This window comes from Maniola jurtina, chromosome 26, assembly GCF_905333055.1.
Source record: "Maniola jurtina chromosome 26, ilManJurt1.1, whole genome shotgun sequence".
NCBI lineage: Eukaryota > Metazoa > Arthropoda > Insecta > Lepidoptera > Nymphalidae > Maniola > Maniola jurtina.
Window position 1 is genome coordinate 2737388 of NC_060054.1, and position 22522 is coordinate 2759909.

General features: G+C 39.3%; 1 protein-coding gene across 1 annotated transcript in view; it reads right to left on the reverse strand.

The window, feature by feature from the left end:
- The window catches only part of LOC123878296, a 73381-nt gene extending 51929 nt beyond the window's left edge, over positions 1 to 21452 (reverse strand). The window contains exons 1-10 of the mRNA XM_045925442.1: positions 21339 to 21452; positions 21023 to 21197; positions 20000 to 20092; positions 19063 to 19197; positions 18625 to 18981; positions 18393 to 18493; positions 17649 to 17692; positions 15353 to 15442; positions 12196 to 12309; positions 8668 to 8757 (exon numbers count right to left, since the gene is read on the reverse strand). Of these exons, the coding sequence (XP_045781398.1) occupies positions 8668 to 8757; positions 12196 to 12309; positions 15353 to 15442; positions 17649 to 17692; positions 18393 to 18493; positions 18625 to 18981; positions 19063 to 19197; positions 20000 to 20092; positions 21023 to 21197; positions 21339 to 21418 (1279 nt within the window). The 5' untranslated portion in view covers positions 21419 to 21452. The remainder of the gene's footprint in view (positions 1 to 8667; positions 8758 to 12195; positions 12310 to 15352; positions 15443 to 17648; positions 17693 to 18392; positions 18494 to 18624; positions 18982 to 19062; positions 19198 to 19999; positions 20093 to 21022; positions 21198 to 21338) is intronic.
- Positions 21453 to 22522: the final 1070 nt, after the last annotated feature.

The window sequence follows — 22522 nt, forward strand, 5'->3', positions numbered from 1 at the left end:
CTGTCTGCAAACTTACTACTCCCATCTGTTTCAATTCAATTTATTTTTAATTTCATACAGAGATAGCTTGCATCTTGCTACTTTTTGTCCCGAGAAACTGAAGAATTTCCACAGATTTTTAAAAAAAAACTTATATCCACATGGACAAAGGCATGGGCACCATCTAGCAGATCATAAATTAACAACTTACACGATGTCCAGTTAACTTTTCATATGCTTCTTGCAATTTGTGTTTACCCATTAGGAACAGCTTGCTGTCAGTGTCTAGGCATATCATGCAAACCTGTAAATGCACTGTTAGTTACTTCTACAGTACTGTGCTGCAACAGGTATGTGAGGAAAAAGCAAATTCAGATCCAATATATTAAAAGTGGTGATAGTGTAGTGGTTAAGACGGTGGCCTTCCAGCCAGAGGGTCCAGTGTTCCAGACTTGGCACCTCTTATTTTCAGTCATGTGCATTTTAAGTAGGTAACTAAATATCACTTGCTTTAATGGTGATGAAAACATTGTAAGGAAACCTGCATGCTTGAGTTCTCCGTAATGTACTCAAAGGTGTGTGAAGTCTGCCAATCTGCACTTTGACAACCTCCCTGACACAGTGGTCCTATTAGTGGGATGTCCTGGGTTCCATTCCTGGTAGGGTTTGGAATTTTATAATTTCTAAATCACTGGTCTAGTCTAGTGGGAGTCTTCGGCCTTCGGTCGGCTAGTAACCACCCTACCGGCAAAGCCATGCTGCCAAGTAATTTACTGTTCCCGTATGATGCTGTTTTTATTTTTTTATTTTATTTGGCTAACCAACCATTTTTACACATACAAATATTTACAAAAATATAATCATTTATAACTAAAAGACCCATCATAAAAATGTTAATAAATGGCTAGTACAGAAGATTAATATGTGTAGAAACCAAAGGGGTATTGGTTCAATCAAAACTGCCATACCCCTTCCAGGTTAGCCGCTTCCATCTTAGACTGCAACATCACTAACCACTAGGTGAGATTGCAGTCAAGTGTTAACTTGTATCTGAATAAAAAATAAAACATTTTCATGGTAGACTCTTCTTATTCTGAGAGGTTGATGTTGATGATATTATGTCTTAGCTCCTTCTCCTTCCTCAGTCACACTAGATCTGATTGTGTACTTATGATTTACTTACTAACAATACATAACATGGCACTATGAGTTACCTGCACTGTGGAAGGCATAGCGCTGATATCTATTTGCCTCAAGCCACCTTCTGTTTCATGAATGTCATCACACAGAAAATGCTGCGAGCAGACCACAGCGGAGTCTGGTAGGTGACTGTCCTGTTTGCCGAGGGCTCGGAGCCACGCAGCACGGCGATGCACTTCGCTGGGGAAACTGCAAATTACCAACACCACAATAAATCCTAACTTTAAGTTTCACACCTGAGACCATGACTGCACGACTGCGGCTGTGAGTAGCTTGAAACTTGACTTGCGAGTAAACTCAAATATACTCACCCATGAAAACTAATCCTCGGCCCATCTCCTTCCGATACATTTTCCGATGTATTTTTGCAGAAAGGCACAAAACACCGCATTTTAGCCAGAGCCGTGCTACATATTTTAGCAAACAACGTAGCATAGATAATACAAGCAACGTAGATTAGTAATTTTGGTGCAATTTATGCCCAAAGAGAATATAATTGTTACGGGCAATTTGATAAGTCCGGGCACTATTAATAATGGCCGGAATGTATTAATAATGCCCGACTCAATTGGGCAATGTGATTAAAACAGCATAATTAATCACTTTTCCCGGCCGTTATGAATAATGCCCACCGTATCTTGGGCAAAGTAATAAAATAGGTGAACTGTAGTGTTTTTGTTTATTAAATGAAAGAACCTAACCTAACCTAAGCTTTTTTTTATACGTGGGAAAATCCTCATGGATACCACCGTGCTCGGGGAGGCGAGGTGGTTATGTCGGACTCTTACCGACTAAAACCTCACGGCTTACCGTCTCAATCGTTGTTGCTGGGCACAGGGACACGAGCGTTTTGAACTGCGACCCGGCTAACGGCGCCCGCAAAGGCAGGCACAGCTCTGGGACTAAAAGGGGCCCCAACACCGTTTAAGGCTCGCTGGAAACAAGGGATTGCTTTCCAACTCGAGGACCTACTCTCCCGCGGGTAAGAGTCCCCGTGTCTATTACTCGGAGGCCCTACTCAAGGGGGCAAGCGACGGTCGTGTGCAGCTCGCCTGCGCCCGATTCTCTTGCAGCGCATGGGATGAGAGCTTTCGGCTTCCTCTCTCAGCCGTTCTGCAGCCTCCTTCTGCGTCATTACTTCCTCGCTGAAGGAGACCATCGCTTGCCAGGCCCTCTCACTATCCACCATGGATTTAGTCACGGCGGGCAATGAGAGCTCCTGCCCATAATATCCACCAGTGACTGGCGAGGCTCCGTCCACGCCTGGCACTCTGCCAGCGTATGTTGTGCCGTGTCTGAGACACTACCGCACTGGTGGCTTTCCTCTGTGGGCTCTCTTCGCGCCACCCTGCACAGGTATCTTCCAAAGCACCCGTGCCCCGTAAGAACCTGTACAAGGTGGAACTTGAGTGCTCCATGCTTCCTCTTCGTCCAATCCTCGAGGATGGGATGGATAGCTTCGATAATCTTATGACAAGGAGTGGGTGACTCGAGCCTCCTCTGCCAATGGAAGAGGAGCTAACCTAACCTAACCTAATTTAAGGCCCTCCCCCCGCACGTACGCGCCCCTGCCAACGGCCGCGTTCCAATTTATCACATTGCCCGGCTACAAGTAGGGAATTATTCATACAGCCCGGTCCAAGTGATAAATTCAAGCTATCTCAAACACTGATTTATTACATGGACCACGGGCCGTCGGGCATTATTAATAATGGCCGGTCAAAGTGATAAATTAATCACTTGGCCCATCGCTCTTGGGCATTATTAATAATGGCCGGTTCTTATTAATAATGCCCAATTAATCACGTTGCCCGTAACATAATCACTACGTAAGCCGTTGTGATCACCGACCAGAAACAAAAGGTTGTGATTACTTACATAAGTACCTACTCTTTGTTATGTAGGTATAGTGCGTTTCATCGAATAGTATACCTATGGCGTTATGTTGGCTCCCCTGTCTGTCCAAGTCATTGGCACCATATTTGCATAAGAAGACGCAGATTTTGTTGATTTTCATTTGATTTTCCTGGATGAATGAAATGAAAATCATGTGTGTAATGTGTGTGTGATGTAAAACCTCATACTAGCGCTATAAATAAAGCGTTATCAGTTATCACTGACCTCTACTAAACACGTTGGACCTGCGATTGCCGACCTGTTTTTGAACAATTTTGGCGCTGGTAGCAGCAGTAGTCATTGAGCGTACACGGAACTAAATGTTAGTGATGAGACATCTGTCAACATGAAAACCATTTGACACTGTCAATTTTGATTCCCGGTGGTTACGCTCAGTTTCGAATCGGCCCAGAATTATCCGTCATTTCGTATGGCACACCTCTTCCAGCGTGCTTGTAGTATGTCCACTTCAAAGAACATCATAGATAACGAAAAAAGAAACATGTACAGAAACCTAAATAATTTAGTCGCCAGCTGTTTCACTATGAAGTGTGATGCGTTGATTTCGAAAAAAAAACGATTTCAAAATAATTGTTCCGAGCTTCAAAAATATTATAATGGCGTAGTTTAAAAAAATATAATCGTATAAAGAAAATGAGTGCCCTCCATGTTAGTGCCAATCCGATATTTCCATTCCAATATTTCAAATAACGAAAAAAAACATTGAACTATATTGTTATGAATGGTAAATTTCTATTTTAAGTGTCCTTCACTAAAATAGTTTATGTGAGCGGGGGTTTTTAGGACTATTTGTTCAATTTATTCCCTTTGGGGCAGATATTAGTTTCTAGAATATGTCTGCAAAATTTCATGGACTTTGGTTGCTTAATATTCAAATGAAATTGGGGCTACGATTGTATGGAGTAAGTGACGGAGAGAGCCCTGTTAAAAAAAAAATAACCATGTATTTTCCCCGCTTGCTCATGTAACTTTAGAATTTAAGCGAAAAATATTGTTTATTAATGAATGAAACCCATTGTAAATATTTTTTTGATGTCGATTATTGTACAACATACTTATTTCCTTTTTAATTGTTTTTGTTGTTGGAGTATTATTATTAAATATTGTGAGAGCGATTATTTATTTTTGTTTTATTTTGTCCGTTTACTAGTTATGTAATAAGTCAAGATTGAGTCAGTAAAGGAGTACTTACATAAGCTTGTAATAAACAAAATTTGCAGGGTGATTGCTAACTCAGTGATAATCACTAAAATATAGCCATAAAACTCATTTGACATTTGGTTCTACATAGCTGTATCACTGAGCGTTACAAAAATAATATTTCGTAGCAAACCTTCAATGGATTAACAAGTGTAAATTAAAAATTTATAACACCCCCGACAAGTGAAGGTTACAGTAACTAACTAGAAAAGAGCTGATAACCGATTTTCTTGGATTATAGCACGACACTCTCGATCAAACCACGTTTCAAACAAAAAAACTTAATTAAAATCGGTTCATTAGTTTAGGAGCTACAAAATACACAGATACACACGTCAAACTTATAACACCCCTCTTTTTGGGTCGGGGGTTAAAAATGAATTTCAAATGAGGTTGGTTGCTTTCATTTAGTGATAATCACTAAATTGGGGAATCACCCGCCGCGCCGCTGGTTTCGGCCGTTATCAATCTGGCAAAGACATGAATGAACTCAGGTGATATAGGTAACTATAGTGCTAGAACCTAAGAACGCAAAACAAGAACCCAGAGCTGTAAAACCTATAGAAAAAGATAAGTTAAGGGACATGCGACGGGCCTGCCCGCGAAATTCAAATTTAATTTGGTTTTTCGCAATTTGCCAACTAATACGACAACGTAGGCTTATGGCATTTCAATTGCGACAATGACAGTATTATCGTCACAGGTTTATATAAAAATCTTAACTTGAAAGGGTCCAGTTTAAGAAATTAGCTCTAGTATCGACTAATTTGTGAGATACAGTCGATACTAGAGCTAATTTCTTAAACTGGACCCTTTCAAGTAAAGATTTTTGTATAAACCTGAGAATGATACTGCCAATGGCGCAATTGAAGTGCCATAAGCCTACTTTGTCGTATTAGTTTACAAATTGCGAAAAACCAAATTAAATTTGAATTTCGCGGGCAGGGCCGTCGCATTGGACTCGCAAACGAAGGAGTTTTGATAACACAAATTCACGGTTTTAGGATGTTTTCCTTTCTTACTTACGCTATTAAAGACCCTACCTGCTAAGGTCAACGGGAAGTAGGTACCTACCCTATAAGTTTTGACTCTCCTTGGCCTAACAGACACAACCAAGTGATCCTATTAGGGTTCCTTTTGAAGTACGGAACTCTAAAAATTTACTTTATGAATCCAAGATAAATAAAATATATGCTAGTTTATTTACCACTGTTACCGAGTCATTTCAAATTATTGTAATGTGAAGTAGTTACATAAGGACGATTGTCCAGAGCTGGTAGAGAAAGTAGAAATCCTTTTGGTTGTGGAATGGTTTTATTAGGTACTGATTTACATAAAAATGACATATTATAATTAGAGATACGTCCGTTTCGCACCGATGGTAGGTAACGAAGGCTTCGATTGTAGTCTGCATTCTGTATATGGTGTGATTTGACTCTCTCGGCACGTTTTGCTGATGAAGGAAGTCATCCAGCGGAACAAAGTAACAGCTTTGATTGTTGTTTTATAATGTGTTTATTGTGTGAAATAAAAGAACTTGTGTTGCTCTGAAAAGAGAAACAACAATCAAAGCTGTTACTTCACATTACAATCAGATTCCAATAAGATTCCAATATCCAAATTGCCTGACATTAAAAACATTCGGAAAAAATAACGTTCATTTTCAACACTGGCACAACTCTTGACAGTTGACACTTGACACTTGTGACGTGTGCGCGGCAAATTCAAATTATGCTGCCGTATGCCTAAATGAAGAACTTCATTTTTTTTCCTCTCTCGTCTGGCTTTACAAAGATTAGCCAATGTCAAGTTTGTTAATTTAACATTTGTTTAATAATTAGTTAAACTATACAAGTATGGACCCCGTCTGTGCCGGCGCTCGCCGTCATACGCACGGCACCCCTTAGAGCGCTTTCCAGTTAGTTTTATAACAAAAAAAAACACTCCAAAAAGGCAGAGCACGCCCGCTAGCTAACACCAACACAGACGAAGTCCAGAACTTCATTTACATTTATATAATTTTGTTTTATGTATTTTCCTAGTAAGTATAGTTAGTACATAGTTACCTATTATTGTTAAAATGTTAAGGAAATAAATGCTTACTGTTTAAAAAGTTGTTTTTATAGGATTTTTCCGGTTGAAAAATAGATGTCTAGGTCTATAGTACGCGACAGGTTGAGATGGCAATCGCGGTATGAGGGGGAGAGGGGGGGGGAGGGGGGGACGTTCACTCCAAAAAGGCAGAGCTCGCCCGCCAGCTAACACCAACACAGACGAAGTCCCGATAATAGTTTAAAATGATAAACTTGAAACATTGTTGAAATTTATCGACAATAATTATAATTAGGTCACAGCACTACCGCATTCCTGAGCTCTGCATTCAACACGTTCGCTATTTGTAACTATTGTTTCATAAATCATAATATTTAGTAATAACTAGCTGATGCCCGCGACTTCGTTCGCGTGGATGTAGTTTTTTAAAAATCCCGTGGGAACTTTTTGATTTTCTGGGATAAAAAGTAGCCTATGTGCTAATCCAGGGTATAATCTATCTCCACTCTAAATTTCAGCCCAATCTGTCCAGTAGTTTTTGCGTGAAGGAGTAACAAACATACACATACACATACACATACACACACACACACACACACACACACACACACACACACACACACACACACACACACACACACATACAAACTTTCGCCTTTATAATATTGGTGTGATGGCAAAGTTTCCCAAAGCGGGCGTGACAGACACGGATGCTCCTAAACACGCTCTACACAAAGCACACGGTCTGTTGTACAGTCTACCTGCTGAGCATTCTCCGGTGACAAGGGAGGCGAGCGGTTCACGGACATGATGGTTCTACACCAGTGTGAGTTCTCATATGCGACACTAGATGGATATTTCGTGAACATTTATAATCGCATAACTTACACGAGAATGGTTTTATACCCGTGTGAGTTCTCATGTGCGTCACTACAGCGCTACTTCGTGCACATTTGTAATTGCATAAATTACACAAGAATGGTTTTATACCCGTGTGAGTTCTCATGTGCAGCATTAGAGTGCTATTTTGTGCAGATTTATAATCGCATAACTTACACGAGAATGGTTTTATACCCGTGTGAGTTCTCATGTGCGACACTAGATGGCTATTATGTGCAGATTTGTAATCGCATAACTTACACGAGAATGGTTTTATACCCGTGTGAGTTCTCATGTGCGACACTAAATGGCTATTTCGTGCACATTTATAATCGCATAAGTCACACGAGAAAGGTTTTATACCCGTGTGAGTTCTCATGTGCCTCACTAGATCGCCATTTTGTGCACATTTGTAATTGCATAAATTACACAAGAATGGTTTTATACCCGTGTGAGTTCTCATGTGCCTCACTAGATCGCCATTTTGTGCACATTTGTAATTGCATAAATTACACAAGAATGGTTTTATACCCGTGTGAGTTCTCATGTGCAGCATTAGATGGCTATTATGTGCAGATTTGTAATCGCATAACTTACACGAGAATGGTTTTATACCCGTGTGAGTTCTCATGTGCCTCACTAGATCGCCATTTCGTGCACATTTGTAATCGCATAACTTACACGAGAATGGTTTTATACCCGTGTGAGTTTTCATGTGCGTCATTAGATCGCCATTTCGTGCACATTTGTAATTGCATAAATTACACAAGAATGGTTTTATACCCGTGTGAGTTCTCATGTGCGACACTAGATGGCTATTATGTGCAGATTTGTAATCGCATAACTTACACGAGAATGGTTTTATACCCGTGTGAGTTCTCATGTGCGTCACTAGATTGCCATTTCGTGCACATTTATAATCGCATAAGTCACACGAGAAAGGTTTTATACCAGTGTGAGTTACCATGTGTCTTGTCAAAAGATATTGATATTTACATTTGTATTGACAAGTCTTGCAAGTGAACCGTCTAACTTCGGAGTGAGTCTTTATATGTTTAACTAAGAAACTTTTTCTATTATAAGTTTTTCGACAAATGTCACAAGTGAACGACCCTTCCTCAGTGTGTAAACTATTTTGTGATGAATTAATGCATTGTGCTGTATTAATGACATTACTCAGACTAGTACTACTACTAGTGACTGGTACAATGTATTCTGTCGGAAGGACTTCGTTCTGACTTGTTGCCCGATAACTGGAATCTTTAGACGCAATGTCCCGACTGTCACAAACCATATCAGTTATTCGTGTTTTCGTCACCGGTCCACAATGTTTCGTAACAACTTTCATATTTGTGAAAATATCATATAACTTGACTACACAATTTTTGAATGTATTAATATTTACGCTCATTTTACTAGATGATTGGTTTTCAAATTCACCATCGTCATTGGTTTTCTGGAATATATCGGCTTCTTCAGTCGCGTGGCCTTTGTTCCCATTTGTCGCAACACTCGTCGACAAGGCAGTTGCTGAAACAAAACACATTTCTTACTGTTTTATATTTAGCGTAATAAATAATCGCTATATTCTGGTGTGACTCGCCAGCACGCAGTTGAGCTGTGTAGTTGCTTTTTCGAGAACGTTGGCCTAACGTGTAGGTATGACCACTTATCGCATTTTATACCGCACTAGCTGACGCCCGCGACTTCGTCCGCGTGCATTAAGGTTTTCAAAATCTCGTAGGAACTCTTTAACTTTCCGGGACAAAAAGTAGCCTATGGGTAAATCCAGGGTATAATCTATCTCCATTGCCAATTTCAGCCAAATCCGTTCACCAGTTTTTGCGTGAAAGAGTAACAAACATACACACAAACTTTCGCCTTTATAAAATTAGAAGTGTGATATAATCATTTTACATTATAGAAATAAGATAGAAGAAATAAGGTTAAAAGCATTAGCGCATATGAACTGTTTTTTGGGTTCCATTCCCAAAGGGTAAAAACAGAGCCCTAATGTCACCCTGCTGTCTGTCTGTCCGTCTGTCCGCATATCACAGGCCCCTAGCTCGGTGACGAAATGAGTTACAAAACTGAAATTTCGGTAATTAATGTAAAACGTTGATTCAAACCAAACATTGAATTAGTTCAAGGGAGCTTCCCATGCATGAAAAAGGGGCTTTTGACATATCTGCGTCATATGTCCGATTTGAATCCGAGGCACATCCGACATATTCTCATTTCTCACGGATGACGGACATAACTCGGATGACGGACCTCGGATATAGTGCGTAAGCTACCAACAATTAATAGTTCTATGACTACTCGGAACGTATTTTTACTAACTCGGATCAGATAAGTGCGTAACCGTCCTAAGAGTTGCACAGAGTCAACTGCAATTTACTATTACTCTAAGATTAGTACGTAGAGTTAAAAAAAATACAGAGCTTATACTTAAAATATTTTAATGATATAATTTAATAGCTTGTTATAATTATTTAATATCTATTGTATTTTTACAAAAGGTAAGTATCAATTTTTTGATCAATTATAAAATTTAGTATATGGCAAGGTCTGTCAAAGCCGGCGTGACGTAGGTACTCAGATCCTCCTTGACACAACACAAAGCGCACTGTCTGTTGTAGAGTATCTGCTGAGTATTCTCCGGTGACGGAGTGAGGCGAGCCCTTCACCAACATGATGGTTTTCACCAGTGTGGGCATAATATGACATATTAGACTCCAGCTATGTGTACATTCGTATTTACAAATTTTACAAAAAATTGGGTTATCGCCAGTCTAAGTGTATGTGTGTATGAGTATAGGCAACTTCTAGGCAAGTGCGCTCCATCTTAGGATGCATCATCACTTGCTAGGTCTGATTGCAGCTAAGCGCTAGACTTGTGACGATGAGTCACAAACAGCCTACATGCCGGCCGGCGTAGAAGCATCGAGAATCTTCCACGACAGCAACGCGTGATCGACTCAGCAACCCGACCGGCCAATCAGCAAGCTCCGCGACTGCCGCGCGTTGATCACGCCACCGGTTAGGCTCCGCCCATTCCCCAGTGTATAAATACGGCAGCAGCCGCCAGATCAGGGGAGTCGCTCGGCTTCTTCGCCCCGCATAGGTCGGTGTGATCTTTAACATCGCTGCTCGATCTGGGGGAAGGAGTCCAGCGACACAGGTAGCGTTGAAAGCAACCAGGCCCTCTGCTTGGTGGCACAACAATACCGCACGTCCCGCCCGCGCGTTCACCCCTCCTCCGGTCTCCGTCCATGAAGCGATCCTCGTTACGTACCGACATAGGCCGCCCGTGCAACCCCGTCTATAGTCCGACCCGAATTGCCCGCGTCGTTGTGAAACCCTCCGCGAAGGGTAGAAGTATCTTGTGTTGTTAATAACGGCGGTCAGTAAAACTCCATGTACAGTAGATAAAAGATTTAGACGTAAATAAATAGATAACGGTTTGTGTGTGATCATTGTTTTTCTTAGCTGACAAGTCAGGCAGGGTTCCCTATCCTTTATGTACGTAGTAAGGACGTTGCACACCCCAGCCTCCTTGCTACGTTACAGACTATAATTAAAAATATATATATGAGTTCTCAAATACTTAAGTAAATCATTTTTTTCATATGCATTTATAATTGCATAACTACAAGATACCCGTGTGAGTTCTCATGTGCGTCACTAGATGGCTATTATATGCAGATTTAAAATCGCATAACTTACACGAGAATGGTTTTATACCCGAGTGAGTTCTCATGTGCGACACTAAATGGCTATTTCGTGCACATTTGTAATTGCATAAATTACACGAGAATGGTTTTATACCCGTGTGAGTTCTCATGTGCAGCATTAGAGTGCTATTTTGTGCAGATTTATAATCGCATAACTTACACGAGAATGGTTTTATACCCGAGTGAGTTCTCATGTGCGTCACTAGATGGCTATTATGTGCACATTTATAATCGCATAACTTACACGAGAATGGTTTTATACCCGAGTGAGTTCTCATGTGCGTCACTAAATCCCAATTTCGTGCAAATTTGTGATTGCACAACTTACACGAGAATGGTTTTATACCCGAGTGAGTTCTCATGTGCATTACTAGAGCGCTACTTCGTGCACATTTATAATCGCATAACTTACACAAGAATGGTTTTATACCCGTGTGAGTTCTCATGTGTGTCACTAGAGTGCTATTTTCTGCAAATTTGTGATCGCACAACTTACACGAGAATGATTTTATACCAGTGTGAGTTTTCATGTGCCGCATTAGAGTGCTATTTTGCGCACATTTATAATCGCATAACTTACACGAGAATGGTTTTATACCCGTGTGAGTTCTCATGTGCGACACTAGATGGCTATTTCGAGCACATTTATAATCGCATAAGTCACACGAGAATGGTTTTATACCCGAGTGAGTTCTCATGTGCCTCACTAGATCGCAATTTCGAGCACATTTATAATCGCATAAGTCACACGAGAAAGGTTTTATACCAGTGTGAGTTACCATGTGTCTTGTCAAAAGACATTGATATTTACATTTGTATTGACAAGTCTTGCAAGTGAACACTCTTACTTCAGTGTGAGTCTTTATATGTTTTACTAAGAGACTTTTTCTATTACAAGTTTTTCGACAAATGTCACAAGTGAACGACCCTTCCTCAGTGTGTAAACTATTTTGTGATGAATTAATGCATTGTGCTGTATTAATGACATTACTCAGACTAGTACTACTACTAGTGACTGGTACAATGTATTCTGTCGGAAGGACTTCGTTCTGACTTGTTGCCCGATAACTGGAATCTTTAGGCGCAATATCCCGACTGTCACAAACCATATCAGTTATTCGTGTTTTCGTCACCGGTCCATCATGTTTCGTAACAACTTTCATATTTGTGAAAATATCATATAACTTGACTACACAATTTTTGAATGTATTAATGTTTACGTTCATTTTACTAGATGATTGGTTTTCAAATTCACCATCGTCATTGGTTTTCTGGAATATATCGGCTTCTTCAGTCGCGTGGCCTTTGTTCCCATTTGTCGCAACACTCGTCGACAAGGCAGTTGCTGAAACAAAACACTTTTCTTACTGTTTTATATTTAGCGTAATAAATAATCGCTATACTGTGGTGTGATTCGCCAGCACGCAGTTGAGCTGTGTAGTTGCTTTTTCGAGAACGTTGGCCTAACGTGTAGGTATGACCACTTATCGCATTTATACCGCACTAGCTGACGCCCGCGACTTCGTCCGCGTGCATTAAGGTTTTTAAAATCTCGTAGGAACTCTTTAATTTTCCGGGACAAAAAGTAGCCTATGGGTAAATCCAGGGTATAATCTATCTCCATTGCCAATTTCAGCCAAATCCGTTCAGCAGTTTTTGCGTGAAAGAGTAACAAACATACACACATACGTACACACAAACTTTCGCCTTTATAAAATTAGAAGTGTGATATAATCATTTTACATTATAGAAATAAGATAGAAGAAATAAGGTTAAAAGCATTAGCGCATATGAACTGTTTTTTGGGTTCCATTCCCAAAGGGTAAAAACAGAGCTCTAATAATGTCACCCTGCTGTCTGTCTGTCCGTCTGTCCGCATATCACAGGCCCCTAGCTCGGTGACGAAATGAGTTACAAAACTAAAATTTTTTGGTAATTTACATGAAAAAGGGGCTTTTGACATATCTGCGTCATATGTCCGATTTGAATCCGAGGCACATCCGAGATATTCTCATTTCTCACGGATGACGGACAGAACTCGGATGACGGACCTCGGATATAGTGCGTAAGCTACCAACAAATAGTTCTATGACTACTCGGAACGTATTTTTACTGACTCGGATCAGATAAGTGCGTAACCGTCCTAAGAGTTGCAGCTCAGAGTCAACTGCAATTTACTATTATTATAAGATTAGTACGTAGAATTAAAAAAAATACAGAGCTTATACTTAAAATATTTTAATGATATAATTTAATAGCTTGTTATAATTATTTAATATCTATTGTATTTTTACAAAAGGTAAGAAACAAATTTTTGATCAATTATAAAATTTAGTATATGGCAAGGTCTGTCAAAGCCGGCGTGACGTAGGTACTCAGATCCTCCTTGACACAACACAAAGCGCACTGTCTGTTGTAGAGTATCTGCTGAGTATTCTCCGGTGACGGAGTGAGGCGAGCCCTTCACCAACATGATGGTTTTCACCAGTATGGGCATAATATGACATATTAGACTCCAGCTATGTGTACATTCGTATTTACAAATTTTACAAAAAATTGGGTTATCGCCAGTCTAAGTGTATGTGTGTATGAGTATAGGCAACTTCTAGGCAAGTGCGCTCCATCTTAGGATGCATCATCACTTGCTAGAAGGTCTGATTGCAGTTAAGCGCTAGACTATAATTAAAAATATATATATGAGTTGTCAAATACTTAAGTAAATCATTTTTTTCATATGCATTTATAATTGCATAACTACAAGATACCCGTGTGAGTTCTCATGTGCGTCACTAGATGGCTATTATGTGCAGATTTATAATCGCATAACTTACACGAGAATGGTTTTATACCCGAGTGAGTTCTCATGTGCGACACTAAATGGCTATTTCGTGCACATTTGTAATTGCATAAATTACACGAGAATGGTTTTATACCCGTGTGAGTTCTCATGTGCAGCATTAGAGTGCTATTTTGTGCAGATTTATAATCGCATAACTTACACGAGAATGGTTTTATACCCGAGTGAGTTCTCATGTGCGTCACTAGATCGCCATTTCGTGCACATTTGTAATTGCATAAATTACACGAGAATGGTTTTATACCCGTGTGAGTTCTCATGTGCAGCATTAGAGTGCTATTTTGTGCAGATTTATAATCGCATAACTTACACGAGAATGGTTTTATACCCGAGTGAGTTCTCATGTGCGACACTAAATGGCTATTTCGTGCACATTTGTAATTGCATAAATTACACGAGAATGGTTTTATACCCGTGTGAGTTCTCATGTGCAGCATTAGAGTGCTATTTTGTGCAGATTTATAATCGCATAACTTACACGAGAATGGTTTTATACCCGAGTGAGTTCTCATATGCGTCACTAGATGGCTATTATGTGCACATTTATAATCGCATAACTTACACGAGAATGGTTTTATACCCGAGTGAGTTCTCATGTGCGTCACTAGATCGCCATTTCGTGCACATTTGTAATTGCATAAATTACACGAGAATGGTTTTATACCCGTGTGAGTTCTCATGTGCAGCATTAGAGTGCTATTTTGTGCAGATTTATAATCGCATAACTTACACGAGAATGGTTTTATACCCGAGTGAGTTCTCATGTGCGTCACTAGATCGCCATTTCGTGCACATTTGTAATTGCATAAATTACACGAGAATGGTTTTATACCCGTGTGAGTTCTCATGTGCAGCATTAGAGTGCTATTTTGTGCAGATTTATAATCGCATAACTTACACGAGAATGGTTTTATACCCGAGTGAGTTCTCATGTGCCTCACTAGATGGCTATTATGTGCAGATTTATAATCGCATAACTTACACGAGAATGGTTTTATACCCGTGTGAGTTCTCATGTGCCTCACTAGATGGCTATTATGTGCAGATTTGTAATCGCATAACTTACACGAGAATGGTTTTATACCCGAGTGAGTTCTCATGTGCCTCACTAGATGGCTATTATGTGCAGATTTATAATCGCATAACTTACACGAGAATGGTTTTATACCAGTGTGAGTTACCATGTGTCTTGTCAAAAGATATTGATATTTACATTTGTATTGACAAGTCTTGCAAGTGAACCCTCTTACTTCAGAGTGAGTCTTTATATGTTTAACTAAGAGACTTTTTCTATTATAAGTTTTACGACAAATGTCACAAGTGAACGACCCTAATAAACGATAACTGGAATCTTTAGACGCAATATCCCGACTGTCACAAACCATATCAGTTATTCGTGTTTTCGTCACCGGTCCATCATGTTTCGTAACAACTTTCATATTTGTGAAAATATCATATAACTTGACTACACAATTTTTGAATGTATGAATGTTTACGCTCATCTTACTAGATAATTGGTTATCAAATTCACCATCGTCATTGGTTTTCTGGAATATATCGGCTTCTTCAGTCGCGTGGCCTTTGTTCCCATTTGTCGCAACACTCGTCGACAAGGCAGTTGCTGAAACAAAACACTTTTCTTACTGTCTTATATTTAGCGTAATAAATAATCGCTATACTGTGGTGTGATTTGCCAGCACGCAGTTGAGCTGTGTAGTGGCTCTTTCGACAAAGTTGGCCTAACGTGTAGGTATGACCACTTATGGCCGCGCTTACATTTAGACCAAAAAATTCAAGTTTTCGAGCACCAAATATAGGAAAGACATCCACATAATTGAAAACATGTTTAAATTAAATCAATCTTTCATATTGACAGTCAATGTAACATTTTTGCAAAAACTATTTTATTTATTTTGTAGTGACCAATCTCCCGCGCCTCGTTTTAATGAAAACAATAACAGACTCAACTTTGAAGCCCTATATCTGTCTTTAAAAATGATCTGATTTATTGAAAAAAATATTTTAACATTAGAAAAATAATCCTATTGACACATAATGTACTAAAATATTGATTTTTAATCACATTAATGAGTAAAAAAAAAAGAACTGTTGCCAATTTTTGCAAATTATATGGCTAGTTTAACACGATTTTTTGTATCGAATAAAGCACAACTTCATTCAAAAATGTATGTGAAAATAAACTATGTTCTTTAACAAATCTATTTATGAGTTTTGGTGACAATCCATTTATTTGATCCAACATAAAAATAATAATAAACATCACTCCAAATTGCAATAAGTAGCCACGCAATAAACAAAATAGTCTTTTTAAATATGATACATTAAATGTCAAAACGAAAAATTGGTTTATTAACCCCCGACCCAAAAAGAGGGGTGTTATAAGTTTGACGAGTGTATCTGTGTATCTGTCTGTGGCATCGTAGCGCCTAAACTAATGAACCGATTTTAATTTAGTTTCTTTTGTTTGAAAGGTGGCTTGATCGAGTGTTCTTAGCTATCATCCAAGAAAATCGGTTCAGCCGTTTGACAGTTATCAGCTTTTTTCTAGTTACTGTAACCTTCACTTGTCGGGGGTGTTATAAATTTTTAATTTACACTTGTTTTAAACATGTATTTAATTATGTGAAAGATTTTCCTATTGTGGTAAATTTAAATTTGTAGCGCCGCACAGAGCCGCCTCCAGGTGGCTACAATACATACGTAACTGCAAGCATGGCAAGCCCGCATCAACAATCGTTTTGTACAAGCGTGCACAAATTCCGAGCGTCAAGTGAGAGTGATCCTCAGAGTCAAGTGCAACTTACTAATATTTAGCAACCATTAGTATTCCAAATTATTTTTCACACCACTCGCTCCACAATGCCTAATTACTGACCTGTTATCTAAAGTTAAAGTACGTCATTACAGTACGACTTAGCCGGGCAGTAACATTGTACTGAAATCCCATGGGGTATAATGTAGAGACCAAGGAGGTTGTAGTTCACAGAATACAATTACTCTAAGGAGTTTAATTGTCCAAGCTGCTATGGCTGTCTCGCTTCGACGTATGATAGCGTCCCTGTCACTCGCGAGATTTAAATTTTCTATCTCGCTTTGATGAGTGATGGCTCTCTTTCACTCGCAAGACATACAGAAACATAGAGTTTACTCTATGGTTCATGAAATAATATGGACTTTTGAAAATTCCGTGATCCTACAAAACTTATCTGCGAAACGTTATATTGTGGTGTTATTGAAATTAATTATTATTTAACTTGATATTAAAATGTCGAGTGACGACGATGATGGCAGTAGAAATTTAATTTCAAAAACTATTTATGCTCAAAGTGTAATAGACGATTTGCTTTCAGAAATTTCTTAAGACAGATAGGTAGGTACCTATTTAAGCATACGAAGATTTTGATTTTATTGTCTCGCAGAGTATTCACCTTGGGGATAATGCTGTCTTAGTCTTGGGCACCCCTAAACGCAGCGCTTCACTCAGGATTCTAGATGTAACACGCTCGCTACGCTCGGGAGTTACTCTAAAATCCCTCGTTCGCTTGGGATTTATCCAGGTGCCCGTGACGTAAGACATTACACTATCCCCATGTTGCATAATCTACTATTTAAAAGCATTGTGATGTTAAGTTAATTATTTAATATTGTTTATGGGCTATTACTGATAGGCTACTTTTGTTTTTGGGAAACCAAAAGTTCCCACGGGATTTTTAACAACCTAAATCCACGCGGGCCAAGCTGCGGGCATCGGCTAGTTTATAACATGTACGAGTAGTGATATTTGAATGATAAATGCAGTATCTTACCTGCGGCGAGCGCAGCGTGTGTGCAAGTGCTGGGGTCTGCCGCCCTGTGGAGTATCAGAATATCCCTATTTCATAGACAAACATGACATATAATTATTATCACAATACTTATAAGTTTTCATGGTGAAATGTTCTAAATAATTATTCAATTCAATTGCATTAGAAAAGGTACTAAGGTTTTTAGTGAAAATCGAAGCTGTTACCTACTAGGGAAGATATTATGTATTATAATAATATTAGTTATTACATGGATTGCCACTAATTTGCTATATCTCTAAAAATGTTCAGCACTTAATTTAGATGGGACCTACCTGTTAATAACCTTTGTCTAGAAAAAACCGGCTAAGTGCGAGTCAGATTCGCGCACCGAGGATTCCGTACTCGGGTATTATTTCCCGACATTTTGCACGAAAAATCAAAAACAATAAATAAAAATCTGTTTTAGAATGTACAGGTAAAGCCCTTTCATATGATACCCCATTTGATATAGTTATCTTACTTTGAAAATTGAAACCAATTTTATTTGAGTTGACAGAAAACGAAGTGATCCTATAAGGGTTCCATTTTTCCTTTTGAGGTACGGAACCCTAAGAATTGAGAAAAAAGAATTGTTTTGTGCTTAATTGATAGGTAAGTAGAGACAGCAGATGAAAGAGCAGGAAAGGGTACTGTGATACTGGCACAAGTGTACACTAACTATTGAACTAGATGTTATTGGCAGTGGTAAGTGGCAGGTATACTGACTTGTTCTCAGTGAGGAGTGAAGAGCGTGACGCGCTACAGCTCTCAGCTGTACGAGGCTCGCACACTCGTGATGTGTCATATTCCCCATCACCATCGCCATTCTGCCAAAACAAAACTAATTCTTGACATTTTCGTTCTTCGAGAGTTTGAGAGGTACTCTTACCAACGAAACAAGCTATTATAGGAACTTAACAAGTTGATGAAAGTGATTACTAGTGGGAAACAATCTCACCTGCAGATGCATGCTCACATGTTGCATGTATGCATGTTCAAGGAGGAATTCTTCCAAACAAAGTGTACATTGGAAAGGAGCACTTTCGTACTTTAATGGATCCTGAACAAAATTATCGACATTTTCATCATCTTCATATATCACTTCCGTGTCTTCATCAACCGACATAGAGTCATCAGTTTCTTCAGTTTTCACAACAAACATGTGTTCAGATTCCTCTTTTTCTGCCTGTTTGTCTTCTGGGGGGTGTTCTAGTATGTGTAAGTCGCAGTGGTCAGGTCCTAGTGTTGTCAACACCATGTTACTCTTTAGTTGGTGTTTTGACCGGTTTATCATTTCTACATGTTGTCTTGTTATCTGTTGAGAGACAAGTTAAATATTCAATGTGTACAGTACAAGGATACAAAAAGTACGCAAGTTTGTGTAACAAGTACTCACCAATTCATGTTTTTCAACTAAGTCCATCATCAGTGCACGGGCTCTCAGGCTTTTGTCTCTAAATCTATTAAATTTTATCAGACTGTGAGCACATTGTACACAAAGTGTTTGTTTTAGGTTCGCTAGATCACACAACTGAAACAACACACAAGTAAAGTATTCAAACATTACTTAAACAATTATTGTTTGTCCTTGCATTGTTTACAGATTTATCAAAAGCATTTGACAGTGTACAGCGAAGCAGTTTTAACTTAGAAATTAAACTTTGCTATAAGTGTGAAAGGGTGTTTGTTTGTTGGTTTGTCAAGAGCAACGGCAACAATCTACGTGAGTTTTTTACAAGGGTATTTTTAAAGATAGCCGTGATAGCCTAGTAGTTACGACGTCCGCCTCCTACTCCGAGGGTCAGGGTTTGGGTCCCGGGCACGCACCTCTAATTTTTCAGAGTTATGTGCGTTTTACTTTTAAGCTATTAAATGTTCTCAAAGGTGTGTGAAATCTGCCAATCCACACAGTGGTAGACATCCTTGCCATTATAAAAGCAGATCTGTACTTAGTAGTGACCCAGCCACGGGTTGATGATTAAGGTCATAATGATAGTTAAAGACCTGAGCCCTGACCTGACCAGAGCGACATCAGCTACTTTTCATCTCAGAAAATCAAAGATCTCACACAAGATTTTAACAATGTAAGTCCATGCAGACAATGTTGTGGGCATTAGCTAGTATTATGATTGCTGAAATTTGTCTGTCTGTCTGCAAACTTACTACTCCCATCTGTTTCAATTCAATTTATTTTTAATTTCATACAGAGATAGCTTGCATCTTGCTACTTTTGCCCGAGAAACTGAAGAATTTCCACAGATTTAAAAAAAAACTTATATCCACATGGACAAAGGCATGGGCACCATCTAGCAGATCATAAATTAACAACTTACACGATGTCCCGTTAACTTTTCATATGCTTCTTGCAATTTGTGTTTACCCATTAGGAACAGCTTGCTGTCAGTGTCTAGGCATATCATGCAAACCTGTAAATGCACTGTTAGTTACTTCTACAGTACTGTGCTGCAACAGGTATGTGAGGAAAAAGCAAATTCAGATCCAATATATTAAAAGTGGTGATAGTGTAGTGGTTAAGACGGTGGCCTTCCAGCCAGAGGGTCCAGTGTTCCAGACTTGGCACCTCTTATTTTCAGTCATGTGCATTTTAAGTAGGTAACTAAATATCACTTGCTTTAATGGTGATGAAAACATTGTAAGGAAACCTGCATGCTTGAGTTCTCCGTAATGTACTCAAAGGTGTGTGAAGTCTGCCAATCTGCACTTTGACAACCTCCCTGGCACAGTGGTAAGCACTGTGGTCCTATTAGTGGGACGTCCTGGGTTCCATTCCTGGTAGGGTTTGGAATTTTATAATTTCTAAATCACTGGTCTAGTCTAGTGGGATTCTTCGGCCATGGCTTGTAACCACCCTACCGGCAAAGCCATGCTGCCAAGTGATTTACTGTTCCGGTATGATGCTGTTTTTATTTTTTTATTTTATTTGACTAACCAACATTTTTATACTTACAAATATTTACAAAAATATAATCATTTATAACTAAAAGACCCATCATATTATAAATGTTAATAAATGGCTAGTACAGAAGATTAATATGTGTAGAAACCAAATGGGTATTGGTTAAATCAAAACTGCCATACACCTTCCAGGTTATCCGCTTCCATCTTAGACTGCAACGTCACTAACCACCAGGTGAGATTGCAGTCAAGGGTTAACTTGTATCTGAATAAAAAATAAAACATCTTCATGGTAGACTATGGCCAGACCCTTCTTACTCTGAGAGGTTGATGTTGATGATATTATGTCTTAGCTCCTTCTCCTTCCTCAGTCACACTAGATCTGATTGTGTACTTATGATTTACTTACTAACAATACATAACATGGCACTATGAGTTACCTGCACTGTAGAAGGCATAGCGCTGATATCTATTTGCCTCAAGCCACCTTCTGTTTCATGAATGTCATCACACAGAAAATGCTGCGAGCAGACCACAGCAGAGTCTGGTAGGTGACTGTCCTGTTGGCCGAGGGCTCGGAGCCACGCAGCACGGCGATGCACTTCGCTGGGGAAACTGCAAATTACCAACACCCATAGATATGTACCAACACCACAATAATCCTAACTTTAAGTTTCACACCTGAGACCATGACTGCATGACTGCGGCTGTGAGTAGCTTGAAACTTGACTTGCGAGTAAACTCAAATATACTCACCCATGAAAACTAATCCTCGGCCCATCTCCTTCCGATACATTTTCCGATGTATTTTTGCAGAAAGGCACAAAACACCGCATTTTAGCCAGAGCCGTGCTACATATTTTAGCCACCGACCAGAAACAAAAGATTTTAGCAAACAACGTAGCATAGATAATACAAGCAACGTAGATTAGTAATTTTGGTGCAATTTATGCCCAAAGAGAATATAATCACTACGTATGCCGTTGTGATTTTTTTTTTCTTTAAATCTGGCTTTACTCTGATTAGCCAATGTCAAGTTTGTGATATTTTCAAGTTATTGAATTTATACAAGTATGGACTCCGTCTGCGCCGGCGCCCACCGACGTACGCGCGGCGCCCTTTTACAGCGCTTCCCAGTCAGTTCCACCACCAAAAAACACCAACTAACACAAAAACCAGCCACTCTTAACAAAAAAAACAAGCACAGCACGCGCGCCAGCAAACGCCATCACAGACGAAGTCCGCCGTTGTGATCACCGACCAGAAACAAAAGGTAGTGATTACTTACATAGGTAGGTACTCTTTGTTATGTAGGTATTAGTGCGTTTCATCGAATATAGTACCTATGGCGTAATGTTGGCTCCCCTGTCTGTCCAAGTCATTGGCACCCAAAGACCTTACACTACTAACTAGACTGTGCACCATGGCGAAAAAGCCGGTCCGCATGAGAGGGCTCCCGTTGGTAGTGTGTCCCTTTCTAATTAGGTGACCATGATAAAACAGAACACAGGACATATTGTTTTGTATACTCCGACTTTTAACTAGATGCAGTAAAATGACATTTCGTCTTTTACTAAACTCCAATAAATCTCCTATTTTACTCCTAAATAACTGAAAATATTATGTACGCATGTACTCGCTACACTGAGTCTATCTGTTTCTCACACAATATTAGGTTAGGTGAAATAGCAAGCAGGTTACACTGTTACCCACGTGCGCCGGCAACTTCGGTCGAGCTTATTGCGTACTCATAAGGGTCAGAAGTACTTTTTTCTTCTCTGTACAATAGGCATCATCTGACATACCGTTAATTTGACAACAACCTTACTAACTTTTCTCTCCGTATTGAGTCAGTACAAAAAAGCTACATAATATTATTCTTAAATGATTGATATGTCAAATGAACGTCATGCAAATTCTAGACGAAAAAAAAGACTACA